This window comes from Eleutherodactylus coqui, chromosome 6, assembly GCF_035609145.1.
Source record: "Eleutherodactylus coqui strain aEleCoq1 chromosome 6, aEleCoq1.hap1, whole genome shotgun sequence".
NCBI lineage: Eukaryota > Metazoa > Chordata > Amphibia > Anura > Eleutherodactylidae > Eleutherodactylus > Eleutherodactylus coqui.
The window spans coordinates 144,551,014-144,566,986 of record NC_089842.1 but is presented as its reverse complement, the minus strand read 5'-3'; the positions used below and the strand labels follow the sequence as shown (position 1 = coordinate 144,566,986).

The window sequence follows — 15,973 nt, the reverse complement described above, 5'->3', positions numbered from 1 at the left end:
CTGACGTTTGAGTTTTTATTTTGGCTTTTATTTTAGTAACTTGGCAGGGCGGCAGTGAATTTGATGAGCACCAGTGTTTCCGAACTCTGGTCCTCTGATTCCCATAGTATTGTACTGGTAATATAATTCTCAGGGCCTCAGACATTGCCACAGGTGTTCTCTCTATAAGATATCCTCAAATCATGACCTGTTCGGGGGCCCTGAGGACTGGAGTTTGGAACATTCCTCACGCTAGTGTAACTTTTAAAACCAGTAGCAAAAGAAATTAAGCTAAAAATTAAGTTTTGCAAATCTGCCTAAAGGGGTTTGTATGTCTGCAGTGTTTGATTTAGTATTTGCAACACTTGTTAACCCCTTAACGACTGCCCCATCGGGAAACTACGTCCTCAGAAAGTGGGCCTAAATCCTAGAGGACGTAGTTTTATGCATCCTCTTTGGATTAATGCCCACTTGCCTGAGGACGTGACAGCTCCATGCTGTCGGTGCCCGCAGGTAGCCGACAGCATGGAGCTGTCATCCCAGGATGCGGGCAGTCCCCCCCGGCATTGCGATCGGCGCTAGCCAATGGCTAGCGCCGATCGCAAAAAAGTAAAGAAAACTGTCAAAAAAGTTAGTTCTTCAGCTGCCCTGCTGGATCGGCTCCACCAGGGCAGCTGAAATTACTTACCCGGCTTGTCGGCGGTGTCCCACGGAGATCTCGTCCTCCCGGACCCGCCGGCGGCCTTCTGCGCATGCGCGCCAGACGATGACGTCACGCGCATGCGCAGAAGCCCGGGAGCCCCCGGCAAATTTAAAATCTCCTGGCTCCCGGCTCCTGAAGGTAGCCGGGAGCCAGGAGGTGTTACCGGGGACCGCTGTGAGCGGTCCCCGGGCCCGCGATCGCCGCTATCGATCAGATAGCGGCGATCGCGAAAAAGTTGAAAAAGTAAAAAAAAAGTAAGGTTTCACCTCCCCTCATGGATCGGATCCATGAGGGGAGGTGAAAATACTCACCCCCGGTCCTCTGCGATGTCCCGATGTCCCGGGACCCGAAATCCCGGTCTGCGCATGCGCGCCCGATGATTGACATCGGGCGCGTGCACAGAGGGGCTCGAGCCCCGGGAAATTCAAAATCCCTCTGCTCTTGGCTGCCATGTGTAGCCAAGAGCAGAGGGATGTCACTGGGGACATGATCACTGTCATCCAATGGATGACAGTGATCATTTAAAGTAAAAAAAAAAGTGCAAAAAGTTAAAAAATAAAAATAAAAAAGGGGTAAAAAGTAAAAAAAAAAAAGTGCAAAAAGTTAAATAAAAAAAGTTTTAAAAAGTTTAAAAAACTTGCGTTTCATCTCCCCCCACGGATCATATCCGTGAGGGAGGATGAAATGACGTACCTAAGGCCCGCGGATTTATCCGCGGACCTTACCCCAGCTTCTGCGCACGCGCCCGTCGCCAATATGGCAGGTGCATGCGCAAAAGCCATGGTAATTTAAAATCTCCCTGCTCCTGGCTACAAAACTTAGCCGAGAGCCTGGAGATTTCACGAGATTTCACCGCGGTGAGTGGTTCCTGATCACGTGTTCGCCGTTATCCAATGGATAATGGCGATCACGTAAAAGTAAAAAAAAGGTGAAGGTTCATCTCCCCTCACCGATGCGATCGGTGAGAGGAGATGAAACTTTTTACCGGAGGCCTCCGTATTTGCGCCCCGACACAATCTTCTTCCGTGAACGTTCCCTGATTCTGCGCATGCGACCGCCGGCAAAACACCGGACACATGCGCAGGAGTCGGGGAGCACAGGAAATTTAAAATCTCCTCGCTCCCAGGGACCAACGGTCGCCGAGAGCCTGGAGCAGTGACGGGTGGCCTCGTTGGGCGGTCCCGGTCACGTGAAAAAAAGGTAGCGATCTACCTTAGGTCGGTCTCACATGACCGGATAGGAATTACGGATTCTGCATGCTTCTGATCCGCGGTAATACGCAGATCAATCGCATTGGATTACACAATTTCGCTCACATTAGTGGGTCGGAATTGCGTAATCCACTCGCAGAAAAGAGAACGCAGCATGTTCTATTTTACCGCAGATATCCGCAACATAGAGCCCATTGTGCTCCGTGGTCGCGGATATACCCGCAGCCCATACGCAACTACCTTGTATACGGGCTGCGGGTACCCGCGTCATCGCTAAGCGACGGTGCGGAAAATACAAACAAAAAAATATATATATACTGCGTATGACCGCCTGTGTGAGTAGGCAGTTATGCGCAGTACATTACGCAGCCGTACGCAGTGTCACAGCCGGGCTCACAGCTGGGATCCGCTGCGGTCCTCCGCAAGCTGATTCTGCATACGGCCGTGTGAGCCCGGCGTTATTCAGACCGCTACCTGTAATACGCAATTTACAAGAAGCCCCGGGAACGCTCGCCTTCCTGCAGTTCCAGGAGCAGCTTGTTGAGCGCCTTCTGTGTGAGACCGCCGCACCTCAGCAGGCTTACGGAGACTCACAGAGCGCCACTTTTTACACCCCATCCCCGCCACTGAGGTCACGAAATACCCCCAAAAAGCATGAGAGGAGGGGGGATACCTGGTTTTATAGCCCCATGTACCCATCCAGCCTCCGTAATTACCCTTGTCTTTGGAAATATTACACAGTTCACATTATTACTTTTATCTAAGATTTGGGTAACGCCGAAAAGGGCGGGGCGGGGGGGGGGGGGGGTGTGTGTGTGGGGATATTTTTTTAAGGTGTCAATTTTTATTCCGTACAAGTGGGCAATGGGGCCTGGAATTTATTCAGTTGTGCCCTGAAATCCAACGGATGTTCCCTCCATTACAGGCCTTGCCATGTTTCCTGTAACTAGATTAGGGCCACAATGGGTATGTTTCTGAACACGGGACAAACGGGGGTATCCATTTGGGGGTGAACGTCTTCATTCCTATGTACACTGTACAAAAAAAAATGTTTTTAAATTGACAAAATTGCCAAAAAAATGAAAATCGTAATTTTTTCCTTCTGCTTTGCTTAGATTTATTCAAATACTGTGGGGTCAAAATACGCAATACAGCCCTAGATGAATTCATTAAGGGGTCTAGTTTTTAAAATGGGGTCATTTGTGGGGGGGTTTTATCGTTTTGGACGCTCAATGGCTCTATAATTGGGCAATGGGGCCTGGAATTTATACCGTTGTACCCTGAAATCCAACGGGTGCTCCATCCATTATAGGCCTAGCCATGTGTCCTTTAAGTAGATTAGGGCCACAAAGGGTATGGTTCTGAACACGGGACAAACGGGGGTATCCATTTTGGGGTGAAAGTCTTCATTCCTATGTGTGCTGTACAAAAAAAACTGTTTTTAAATTGATACAACTGCCGAAATAATGAAAATTGTAATTTTTCTCCTACTGCTTTGCTTAGATTTATTCAAAAATTTTAGTGTAACAATACACAGTACACCCCTAGATAAATTCGTTAGGGGGTCTAGTTTTCAAAATGGGGTCATTTGTGGGGGCTCTCTGTCGTTTTGGCCGCTCAAGGGCTCTACAAGTAGGCAATGGGGCCTAAATCACCTTCATGCTAAATTTCTGTTCTGAAAGCCACCGATTACTCCTTTCATTTTGTGCCCCGTTGTGCATGCAGACAAAAGATTAGGGCCACAATAGGTATGTTTCTGAACACGGGACAAACTGGGGTATCTATTTTGGGGTGCAAGTCTTCATTCATGTGTGTGCTGTACAAAAAAAGCTGTTTTTAAAATGACAGAATTGACAAAAAAATGAAAATCACAATTTTTTCTTTTTGCTTTGCTTCAATTCTTTCAAAAACTGTGGGGTCAAAATGGGCAGTACACCCCTAGATAAATTTGTTAAGGGGTCTAGTTTTCAAAATGGGGTCACTGGTGGGGGCTTTCTTTGGTTTTGGCTGCTCAAGAGCTCTACAAAAGTGCTATGGGGCCTAAAACGCCTTCAAGCAAAATTTATGTTCTGAAAGACACCGACTACTCCTTTCATTTTGGGTCCCGTTGTGCATCCAGACATAAGATTAGGGCCACAATGGGTATGTTTCTGAACACGGGAGAAACGGGGGTATCCATTTTGGTGTGTAAATCCTCATTTTCATGGGCTCTATAGGAAAAAAATATGTCTTTAAAATGACATATTTGCAAAAATATGAAATTTTATTTTTTCTCCTCTAAATTGAATTAATTCCTGAAAAAAACTGGTGGGGTCAAAATACTCATGACACCGCTCAGTGAATACACTAAGGGGTGTAGTTTTTAAAATGGGGTCATTTGAGGGGGTATCTATTATTCTGACACTTATGAGCCTCTGCAAACTTGGTTTGGTGCAGGAAAGCAAAGTGTTCCTCAAAATGCTGAAAAGTAATGTTAAATTTGTATGTCCTCTAAATGGTTAAAAAAAACACAAAAGTTTTTCAAGTGTGCATTCAGAATAAAGTAAACAGATGGAAATATATATCTTATCAAAAATTTGTACAGTATGTTTGGACATATTTGAGCTATTACGGTTGAAAATGTGAAAAAATGACAATTTTTTCAAAATTTTTCCAATATTGGTACTTTTAATAAATATACACAAATTATATCGGTCTCTTTTTACAACCTAAATGAAGTACAACATGTGGCGAAAAAACAATGTCAGAATCACTTGGATATGTAAAGCCTTTATGGAGTTATGCTACGTTGAACGACGCATGTCAGATTTCCAAAGTTTGGCTCCGTCACTAAGGCGCAAACAGGCTTCGTCACTAAGGGGTTAAACATTAAAAAAAATTACGTGGCAAGTGAGTCCCACAGAACTTGCACCGAAATCCGTGCCGGTAAAGGCTCGTGACCAAAATACGGCAGGTTTGGATTTTATGCATCAGTCACATGTTGTCCGCAATAATTACTTATAACGGTGCAATGCAGCATTGCCATTCTTGTGTGAGCCCAGTCACCTTGTAGCCGTAATCTTAAAGGTGTAACAACATTTTTAGATGGGAGCTAGAATCAATGATGCTTGGCATAATGTACAAGCTAAATGGACTTCAAATTGGAGAACACTGATCTCCTTTTTTTTTTTTTACTGTTTTTAGTTGGAAGATTTGCTGCACATATATATCTCTCTTATACTTTGGGATGAGTTTGGCAGATTGGTTCCTGTGTTTCTATAAATTAGGGTTTCTTTAACTCTATAATATGCTTGCTCCAAAATATCCCTGAACCAGAATCTCTTGAATGTATTGTGCTCTGGTTCTGTTAACGCTACGCATGGACTGCTTACATAAAGCTTGCCGTATGCAGTGGGAACCTTAGGCCCAATGTCCACGTGCGGATATGATTTGTGGAATGTGTAGGAGATCCGCAAATCAAGCCACCCATAGGGATGCATTAGCATCTGCAAAACAATTTAAAGCTTGCGGATGTGGTTTTTTCTTCCCTGCTGTGCGGATCGCACGCGTGGGAACTAATCACAGCATGCTGCATTTTTCTGCGGATTCTAACAATACTAACAAGTTGGACGTGTGGTTAGAGGACAAGTACATGAATATGTTTAAACTTGCTCTTAACATTTTTAATTCTTATCAAACTATTAAAAACACAAACTATTAGTAATGCCTCTTACTGGAATCAAGAGCAGAACTCTATATCGGTGGCAGCTTCACATGTTGCAGTTTGAGGTGAGGCCATAGGGTCGCTGATACAACCGTCCAGACATTCTCTCCAGGCCATATGGAGAAGATCAAGGTGCAGAGAAGCAGCAGCAGAAGTCTCCAGGTGGAAAAGTAAGACTTTGTCATCAACGGAGCCAACAGGCAGCTTCCCTCTGCCAATAACCTAAATGTCATAGTATCAGGAATATGTAACGTGAATCGGGGAAAAGCTTTCCACTAAACAACTAACAAATAGCAGAGTTATGTGGAAGATGTGATAACTCCTGGGATGAGTTGTAAACATGTAGTGTATTGGAATAGCACATGAAAACAATGTATCAAATGTAAAATAGAAAAGAAATGTCGCCCTGTAGTTAAGGAGTTGTCCAGGAATGATACAAAAGGGCCAGTCTATGCTGCTGGTAAGAAACCAGTTCTAGAATGGATTGAATGCATCAGAAGGTAGGAGGAGGGGCGAAACATAACGACTAATTTTTCCTGTCAGACTGACTCTTCAGTGTAACGGGAACAGACCGTGTGGAGTAAAGGCCCTTTTACACGCAACAGTTATTGTTCTAAATTACTTCAAATGGCCGAAAATGAGTGCTATCGTTGCATGTAAATGCGGGCATCACGCGCTTTTCGTTTGAAGAATGATTTTAAGGTTAACTTAAAATCTATGGTTCAGCAGCTGGGAGAGAAAGCACATACCTTTTATCTTTCAATAGACCATACACTGTTCTCCCCATGGCATGTTTATAATAGCCGGAAGGAGAACAATGCAATCTGCTGGCAGCCGTGAGAGAACAAAGTAATGTGCTGGCAGCTGTTTACAGAGCCCAGCCTATGTTTAAACACTTAATGCAAATAGATCGCTCAATCTTTGAGTTTTTGAAAGATTATTTTTTGCGTGTAAAGGGGCCTTTAGATTCCATCCACGGATACATTCAATTTGTCCTAGGATGGGTTTCTTACAAGCTTCATGGACTTCTCCCAGTTTACTGAATTCTTGGGCAACTCCTTAAAGTGACCCTCCAGTCATGTCATGATTGCTATTGAGCACAGCATGTAAGTAATTGAATGGCCAGGATTGGAGGTTTCTCCACTCCTGGCCATTAGAGTAGGTCACAGTGTTTTTTGCTTTGGCATAGCCTAAGGTTGCTTAGGGCTCATGTCCACAACTATTTTCACTGTGTGTTGCACAGACATGTGATACATGCTGAGTGGAGTCAATGGACTTTCAGTAATCCTTGTGCTTGTAGACCTGCAAGAGAAATAAATCTCAGGATGCTCTATTTCTCCCCATGCCACACAGCATGAGCCCTATATATTTGTATAGGCTACGTATGATACATTGCGTATGGGCAGTGCGTTCATACGTATACCCGCTCTGAAACAGATTATTCTCCTAGAGGCTAGCACAGATCTAAAACAATAAATGGAGCTATACGCACCACTTTGGTCCTCTTAAGCCTCCATATAGATTTGGGGAGCATGGTCACACTCCATCTGCACTCATGACTGCTGTGGATAATCACTGCCTTCAACATTAGCACAGCTGCAGCCAGTTATTGGTGCCTAGATGGAATGTGACCACACTACCCAGAAGTAGGCAAAGGACAGAAGAGACCAGGGTTTTGGGGGTGGGAGGAGAGGGGGTACAGAACAGGGGAGTATAGCTCTGGTAGTATTTTAACCTTTACCAGCTTGCTAGGCAAAGGTACCATCAGACAACCTCTCAAGTATTCACAGTTTGCAGTCTTGGAGCATTTGCTTAGTCAAAAAAAAAAAAAAAAAAGACAAAAAAACTAAAATGCAAGTTTGAACTAGCTCTACCTCCTAAGCTGATGTATCCCATCCCTGGATGTAACATTTCACCTACCAGGTTATCCACTCTCCAGCTGCCATGTCAGATTGTCCTCTCTGCTGCAGTCTGTGGTGCACAGCCAGTTCTTTCTTTATAGGTAGTAACGACCACTGAGTACACAACCTGTTTGGTAATAGAATGGCTTGTCACACATTATCTGTAATTAGGTGTACTTATGAAACTGATTAAATTGTCTACAACTGTTACTGGTGCCATAGAAATGAAATAAGAGGAAGTGTTATGTACAATATTCAACAACAAATAATGAATTTCTAGATTCTCTCCTCAACATGTTGGGTGCCCAATGCTTTTAGGCTGTGGAGCTGCAATTTACTGTATATCTTATCTTTATCAAATATGTTCTACAAGATTATGCAAAAAATAAGGGGCAGATTTGGGGATATTATTACAAACAGGTCCACAATCTGCACTTCAGTGAGCAGAATAATATATAACCTGTATGTATAATATGACATAGTAAGCGCTCATTTACACGGGCGTGCATGTATAACGCAGTGTTTTACTACTGTGTAAGCCAGTGTATTGCTTTGTTTGGCAGCTACTTTGGACTGAGCATGACAGCGTATCTCACGCACACTGTTATGTGCAGTCTTCCTAGTAACATTTATTTTTTTACATTGCGTGTAAACACTGCAACTACGCAATGTAATTGTGTATGTACAGCGCTTTATACACCTCCATAGAGCACAATAGGCTCCAGAAGAGAAGAGAACATGCGGTCTTTTTTTTTTTACGCGTGTATTATATGCAAGTGTGAATGGATCAAATAATTGAATACCACATGTAATTTCTGTAATTTTCGTGTGGTTTGTGGTCCCCATGTGCCTCGAAGAGCTGCGGAATAAGTTGGTGCTATACATCTAAAGATTATTAATGAAAATCAATGTACTTTCATTTACTCTATTCAGCACATACTGCCCTCAGCTTCATTTTCTGCCACCCCACTGTTTCTTGCTTACAGTTTAAAGGTAAATGGTAACACCACAGGACAAAGTTTGCGAAGTGTAAATCCAGTGTCCAGGTGCAACAGGAATTCTGGCATCGATTCCAAAAACAGCCGCCTCATCACAAGCAAATTTATGAGTGGCACAGAAAACTTGTTGGTTGCATGTGCAAACAGAAAAGCACTGGGCGCCCACACACGTCTCCCGAAAATAAGGAGCGTATTAGAGGCACTTTTGAACACAGCCCAAGGCAATCCACATGTTCTAAAATGAAAACCAGGTACCTGCCTTTTTTCTGTGAGGTGCGGATTGTGTACCTGTCTTTTATAGTTTATTTGTGATGATATCCCCAAATCTGCCTCTCTTTTGAATAAGGCTGCCTGTCTACAAAGGAGATGTCATAGTGAGATCTGCGGCGATAAATCACCCGCGGAGCGCACATGACACGCTTTCCATAGGATAACTATGGAAAGCGCAGCCCAACGTCCATGAGCGGAGAATCATTGCAATTCTCCACTTGCGTGATTAAAACTGTGGCATGCTGTGATTCTCCGGGGTGAGCCTATCAATTAGATACTCATCGCGGGGACCTTACAGTGCTCCCCCCTCCTCCCCTGCGGTGGAATATTGCTTACGATATTCTGCCATGGACAGGCAGTCCAACCCTGTGAATACCAATAAAATATTTCCTATTCGAGTAAAGGAAACTGTTACCCATTTTTTTGAGTGATGGAGCCCCTGTGGAAACCTTCCAGTCACCTGCTTTTGGTTGGCGCAGTACTCAAAGTGTTAACGTGAACCTGACTTTCCAGGATAAGCTGCCATGGGTGTATACATTAGGAATGCAACTTTTATTTTGGATTATTATATGACTTGTATGCTTAAGTTTTTTTTTACAAGTTTTCAGTTCTGCGGGCTCTGTTTCTAATTCTCAGTCTTCACAGAGCTGGTGGGCTGAGACTAGCTGCTATGATGGCTCCTATACCCTGCACATATATGAGAGCAGGATATGTTCTCGTTCTGTAACACCCCTTCATAAATAACAGCGTCATGGAGGACAGGAGGACATTATCCAGTAGTACTGAGCAGTCTATATATGGTTTCGGTAGCTGTGAGGCAACAAATACTATTAGCTGCTGCAGCATGTCTGTGTGAATCTCTCTCACTTCCTGCCCCTCACCTCTACATAAATGACTGTACCATGAGACAGTAGCAAGCAAAGACCCATGCCTGCGTCCTCTAATCTGACTCTGTGCCTCTAAAACTAAAGGAAGATTTTATATGTCAACAGGCAGTAGACAGCAAATTAGAAGGAAGGGAAGTCCCTTAATAGTTAGCACTTAAGGCTGCATTCCCACAAACGTATATCGGCTCGGTTTTCACGCCGAGCCGATATATGTCGTCCTCATGTGCAGGGGGGGGGGGGGGGGGGGAGAGGATGGAAGAGCCAGGAGCAGGAACTGAGCTCCTGCCCCCTCTCTGCCTCCTCTCCGCCCCTCTGCACTATTTGCAATGAAAGGAGGTGGGATGGGGGTGGGGCTAAGTTCTGAGAATTAGCCCTGCCCCTGTTCCACCTCTCCCCATTGCAAATAGTGCAGAGGGGCGGAGAGGAGGCAGAGAGGGGGCGGGAGCTCAGTTCCTGCTCCTGGCTCTTCCATCCTCCCACCCCCCCCTTGCACATGAGGATGACGTATATCGGCTCGGCGTGAAAACCGAGCCGATATACGTTTGTGGGAATGCACCCTAAGATAGATTTTTCAGACTAATTAAGGAGTTTACTTCAAACTCATTCCGTTGTTCCCCGCCCCATGGAATGTCAATCACACCAGGTCTATACTCATATATAATGTCACTTATGTGTCTTCTACAGGCACTGTGTGTCTTGAAAGCTTGCTGTTTAACCTCATTCCTTTGTTAGCCATTAAAGGGTATCCTTTTAATTTTGTTCTACTGGTTAACACAGCACCAAACTTTTTCTTTTGTATAATTCAAGTTTTTATGTTAAACCTCATTTAGGAATATTTTATATTTTTTAATACAAATTTTAGTCACAATCTACATTAAAACAAAAACTTGACATTGTTCACAGCCTAATAATAGAGTGATACTTCCTGTTCTGTAGAGACATTCTTGCAGCAGTCATATCATCACAGGCAGGATTACAATAAAAGCTAACCACCTATATATAGCTAACACCGGATCCAACATTAACAATAGGTGATCAGCTGTGACTATCTACACTCCTTCCTTGCAAAATGACCTCTGTACGGGTCACAGAGCATGCCTAGAACAGTCTCTCATAGACGTTGATTGGCCCCCTCCTGTTCATTGAATGGCCCAAAAGGCTGCTGTACAGCATATTTCTCGTCTGTATCACTGGGGGACACTGCAACGACCATGGGTATAGCTTCTGCCACTAGGAGGCGACACTAAGCATAAAAAGTGTTAAGTCCTCCCACTAGCTATACTGTTCCAGCAGACATCCAAGTAAAGGTTTTTTTGAGGCTGCGATATCGCTGTGTTTTTTTTTCAATGGGACTTTCTAATGTTAAAATGACATCGCGCAAAAATTGCAACAGCACAAACTTGCGATTTTAGCATTAGAAAGTCACATTGAAAAAAACGCAGCGATATCACAGCGTTAAAAAAAACGCTAGTGGGTAAAAGCCCTAAGGCCTCATGTCCACTGGGAAATTCGGGCCCGCGCAGATTCTCCATGCAGAATCCCGCAGCGGGTCCCTCCTTTCCTGCAGACATGAGGCCTGAAAATAAGATTTTACTTACCTGTAGGGACGCTGCGGATCTGCCCTCCGTCACGGCTGGATCTTCTTTCTTTGGCCCGGTGGAGGTGCTTGGCACGCGGGCAGCGTGCCGGGTGCATGCACCGCTCACTTTTTTTTTTTAACTCTTGCTCTCCCACGGCAGAGCAGAAATTCTGCTGCAGGTGTACCGCGGATACGGATGGTTTCCATAGGCTTCGGGAGCCGTCCGTGCAGAAAACCTGCAGTTCTGAGAATTAGCCCCGCCCCTGTCCCGCCTCTTCCCATTGCAAATAGTGCAGAGGGGCGGAGAGGGGGCGGGAGCTCAGTTCCTGCTCCTGGCTCTTCCATCCCCCCCCCTGCAGAGGAGAATGACGATGAAAACCGAGCTGATATACGTTCTTGGGAATGCAGCCCACAGTTTTGAAATAAAGTAAGAAGCCATTAGTTTTCTGTTCTGTAAACACAATCAGTCATGTAAGCAAAAAATGTTGTTGTTCTATGACATTTGCTCATTTTTTTTATGTTGTAAAACCATTGTACTACACTTGCATAAGACCTTAACGAATATTTTCAGAGACTAATATACATCCGTTGGGTATATGCTGTATATTGTCATAGGTTTTCTTATATATCACATATACATTTAGAGAGATTTTTGTGCATAGATTATATAAATGAAACAGGTTATTTGACACTTATTATATGACCTCCACTGTTTCGTTTGCCAAGATTTGTGCAATAAAAAAAAAACCTGAAATACAACTTGCTTTTACAAGGAAATGTAACTTCAGAAAATCACCTCAAATCACATCAAAAAAACCCTTGATTAAAGTTTTTCTTAGATTAAACATTTTTTTTTCTACTTTTTCTCCCTCTTCCCTTCCCAGTGATTTGGCGTGGCCTTCCACAGCTCAGCATATTTCCTATACTTTATATCTGAAATTGGCATGAATTATAGTGAAAATCTACATTAGATCAAAGTTGGTGTAGATTTTAGGGTGCGTTCACACGAGCGTAGGCGTATTTACGTTCGCACGAGCGCAACGTATAATCGCCGGAGAGAACGTTTTTCGCCGATCACGACCAGAGCTAGAAAGCGTATTTTCGTTTGTTCCTACTTTGCAAACTATCTTTTCGGCCATCGAATATGCGTTGGCGCGTATTTCGGTCGCATATGTTCCGTTTTTTTTTCGGGTTGCCGTTTTTACGCGCCGTAAAATCGCCCATGTGAACGAATACATTCGAAACCATTGCCTCAGATGGTCACGTATATACGTTTGGTCGCAAAAACGCGCCGTTTATGCGCTCGTGTGAACGCACCCTTAGTCAGAGAGGCAAACAGAGATGCACTTAAAGAGCCACTCCTGTGGATTTTTTTCAATTCATTAATTATCCAGTCCATATATATATATGACAAAAGCACTGACTGACTGACTCACTGACTGACTGACTCGCCAAAAGTTCTCCAACTTCCCGATGTCGTAGAAACATGAAATTTGGCAGAAGCATAGATTATCTCCAAAATAGGAAAAGTAATTGGGTCCCAACTCGATTATTCAATTCTAGCGCAAAAGAATTGGCGTCGAAATTTTGCGTACGGAATCTAAATCTCTCACTTCCCAATGTCATAGAAACTTAAAATTTGGCACGCGCATTGATTATGTCATAAATAGGAAAAGCTAATGGGTCCCAACTCGATTATTCAATTCTATGCGCAAAAGAATTAGCGTCCAAATTTTACGTACAGAATCTAATTCTCACTTTCCGGTGTCATAGAAACTCGAAATTTGGCAGGAGCATTGATTATGTCATAAATAGGAAAAGCTAATGGGTCCCAACTCGATTATTCAATTCTATGCGCAAAAGAATTAGCGTCCAAATTTTACGCACGGAATGTAATTTTCTCACTTTCCGGTGTCATAGAAACGTGAAATTTGGCACGAGCATTGATTATGTCATAAATAGGAAAAGTTAATGGGTCCCAGTTCGATTATTCAATTCTAAGTGCAAAAGAATTAGCGTCGAAATTTTACGTACAGAATCTAAATCTCTCACTTCCCAAAGTCATAGAAACATGAAATTTGCCATAAGCATTGAATATGACATAAATAGGAAAAGCTAATGGGTCCCAACTCGATTATTCAATTCTATACGCAAAAGAATTAGCGTCCAAATTATACGCACGGAATGTAATTTTCTCACTTTCCGGTGTGATAGAAACGTGAAATTTGGCACGAGCATTGATTATGTCATAAATAGGAAACGCTAATGGGTCCCAATTCGATTATTCAATTCTAAGTGCAAAAGAATTAGCGTCGAAATTTTACATACAGAATCTAAATCTCTCACTTCCCAAAGTCATAGAAACATGAAATTTGCCATAAGCATTGAATATGTCATAAATAGGAAAAGTTAATGGGTCCCAACTCGATTATTCAATTCTAAGTGCAAAAGAATTAGCGTCCAAATTTTACGTACGGAATCTAATTCTCTCACTTTCCGATGTCACTTTATATAAAGGAAACGTCGCATGGTTACCTCCACGTGGTGTTTCCTGGGTAACGCAGAGAACTATGCAAAATGGTGAACATATGTTTTTCCGGTATCTCTAAAGTAACCACGACTTCATAAGATTTTTCGTGTGAACACCAGATAAACACCAGTGCCAAATTAACTCGGGCGAAGCCGGGTATATCAGCTAGTATATATATGTGTGTGTGTATATTATATATACATACACACACATCAGCTAGTGTTGCTTTATTTAGTTATTCCTTTCTATCTGAAAAATTGCCTTCAGTTGGGTCATGTGATCTCGTGGTGACCCTCTGGGAGTTACTTGCCCTTCTGTTTTCCCAAGGGGTCACCAGAGCTCAGTCACTGGAACTGAAATTACATGGACTGTACCGCACATGCTGTTCTGAGGGAGGACAATAACTTCTATCACATTACTGCTGATTATTAGAGGCACAGTTATAATGAAGATTATTGTTTATCCTCCATGGCTGTATATCTTTGCTCTTTAGCTTATTTAGGTGAATGCAGAAGTTAATTATATTTGCACTGTCCTTCCAGCAGGCAAAGATTGGACAGTCTGTAGCTGCTCATGTAATGCTATGCTGATGTATCAGGGCATTGATAGCACAGAACAGTAAAAGTATATGCAACGTTGAGATGGTACCTAATAAGCATCAGACAGGAGGCTGCACTGCATGAAAGAGAGTGCATTACATAGGAGCTGGCCAGAGTGTGACTGGCAATCAGGGGAGGGGTGCAGGAATGGAAAATTCCATTTTCGTGGAGGTGCTTCTTTAATTTATTAAAGGGGTTGTCTGGTCATCAAAAATAAGAGGCAATGTTTTTCTGGCATTATACATTTAACTTAGCCATAACACTTTGTTGTCCCCTGTGCCCCAGACTTGTTGTCCCTAACAGTCACTTGATATAAGAGAGTGCCCTTTATTGCTGCAGTAGGATGTCCTGTCTGTCCATTATGCGACTTCCCTTCCAGCTGAGCTCCTCCCTTATACGCAATGTGACCACACCCATCATGTACACATACTGTCTGCTCCTTTCTACAGTGCAGGCACAGATGTACATGATGGGCGATATAATGTTCTAAGCAGCAGGGTAAGCTGGAGGGGAAGCCACATGATCAGCAGACAGGGTATCTACCTGTGAACTGCAGAGGAGCAGTTCCTACAAGATGTGTATTCCCATAATGGTGTGCAGAAAATAAAATATAACAAATATTCCTAAAATAAATGATTATATTTCACGGTCTGGCTAAAGTTAGGGGAAAAAAACTATAGACGAAACATCCCATTCAACCCCTTCGTGACTGAGCATTTTTGCTTTTTTCCATTTTCGTTTTTTCCTCCTCCCTTTTAAAAAAATCGTAGCTCCTTTTTTTATCCATCGACGTCGCTGTATGAGGTCATGTTTTTTGCGGGACGTGATGTATTTCAATGGTGCTATTTAATGTACCATATCATGTGCTGAAAAACTTTAAAAAAAATTCCAAGTGGAGAGAAGTAGTGGAAAAAATGACATTCCGCCATCTTTCGGTGCGTCCTGTTTCTACAGCACACAAACTGCAACAAAAATGACATGATAACTTTATTCTATAGGTCAGTAGGTTACTACGATACAAAACTTATATAGTTTTTTTTTTTTTTTGCTGTACTACTTGTATTTTTTTTTTTAAGATATTTAATTTTTAAAAAATATTTTCTGTGTCCGTTTTCTGCGTAGAATAGCTTTATTTTTCTGTTGACATAGTTGTGTAAGGGCTCATTTTGTGCAGTACATCCTGTCGTTTTCGTTGGTACCATTGTTAAATTTTTTTCTCGGAGATAGGGTGACCAAAAAAGTAAGCAATAAAAAGTCCCACCTTGTCTTCATGTGCTGCACACCTCAGTTCCGCTAGCAAGTATACTCACAAGCTGATTGCCATCCAGCTACTTCTGGCTCTGACAGACGCAAAACAATCCAATTGCAGGAATACAGCTTTTTGTGGAAAAACTTGCTTTTTATTTTCTTGTGGTGCTTGAATAATACAGAGAACGCGTTTCGGTTATGAAACCTTGTTCACCTCTTTCATAACCGAAACGCGTTCTCTGTATTATTCAAGCACCACAAGAAAATAAAAAGCAAGTTTTTCCACAAAAAGCTGTATTCCTGCAATTGGATTGTTTTGCGTCTGACCAAAAAAGTGCATTTCTGGCGTTCTTGATTTCTTTTTT

The 15,973-nt window shown here is 42.8% G+C and overlaps 1 protein-coding gene across 2 annotated transcripts in view; it reads right to left on the bottom strand.

Annotated features, from left to right (window-relative positions):
* Positions 1-4,588: 4,588 nt before the first annotated feature.
* Positions 4,589-15,973, bottom strand: part of KASH5 (KASH domain containing 5) — a 64,973-nt gene continuing 53,588 nt past the window's right edge. For both annotated transcript variants that reach the window (XM_066607808.1, XM_066607809.1), the window contains 3 exons: positions 7,517-7,624; positions 5,607-5,818; positions 4,589-4,746 (listed from right to left, as the gene is read on the bottom strand). In XM_066607808.1, coding sequence (XP_066463905.1) covers positions 5,626-5,818; positions 7,517-7,624 — 301 coding nt within the window. In that variant the 3' untranslated portion in view covers positions 4,589-4,746; positions 5,607-5,625. The remainder of the gene's footprint in view (positions 4,747-5,606; positions 5,819-7,516; positions 7,625-15,973) is intronic.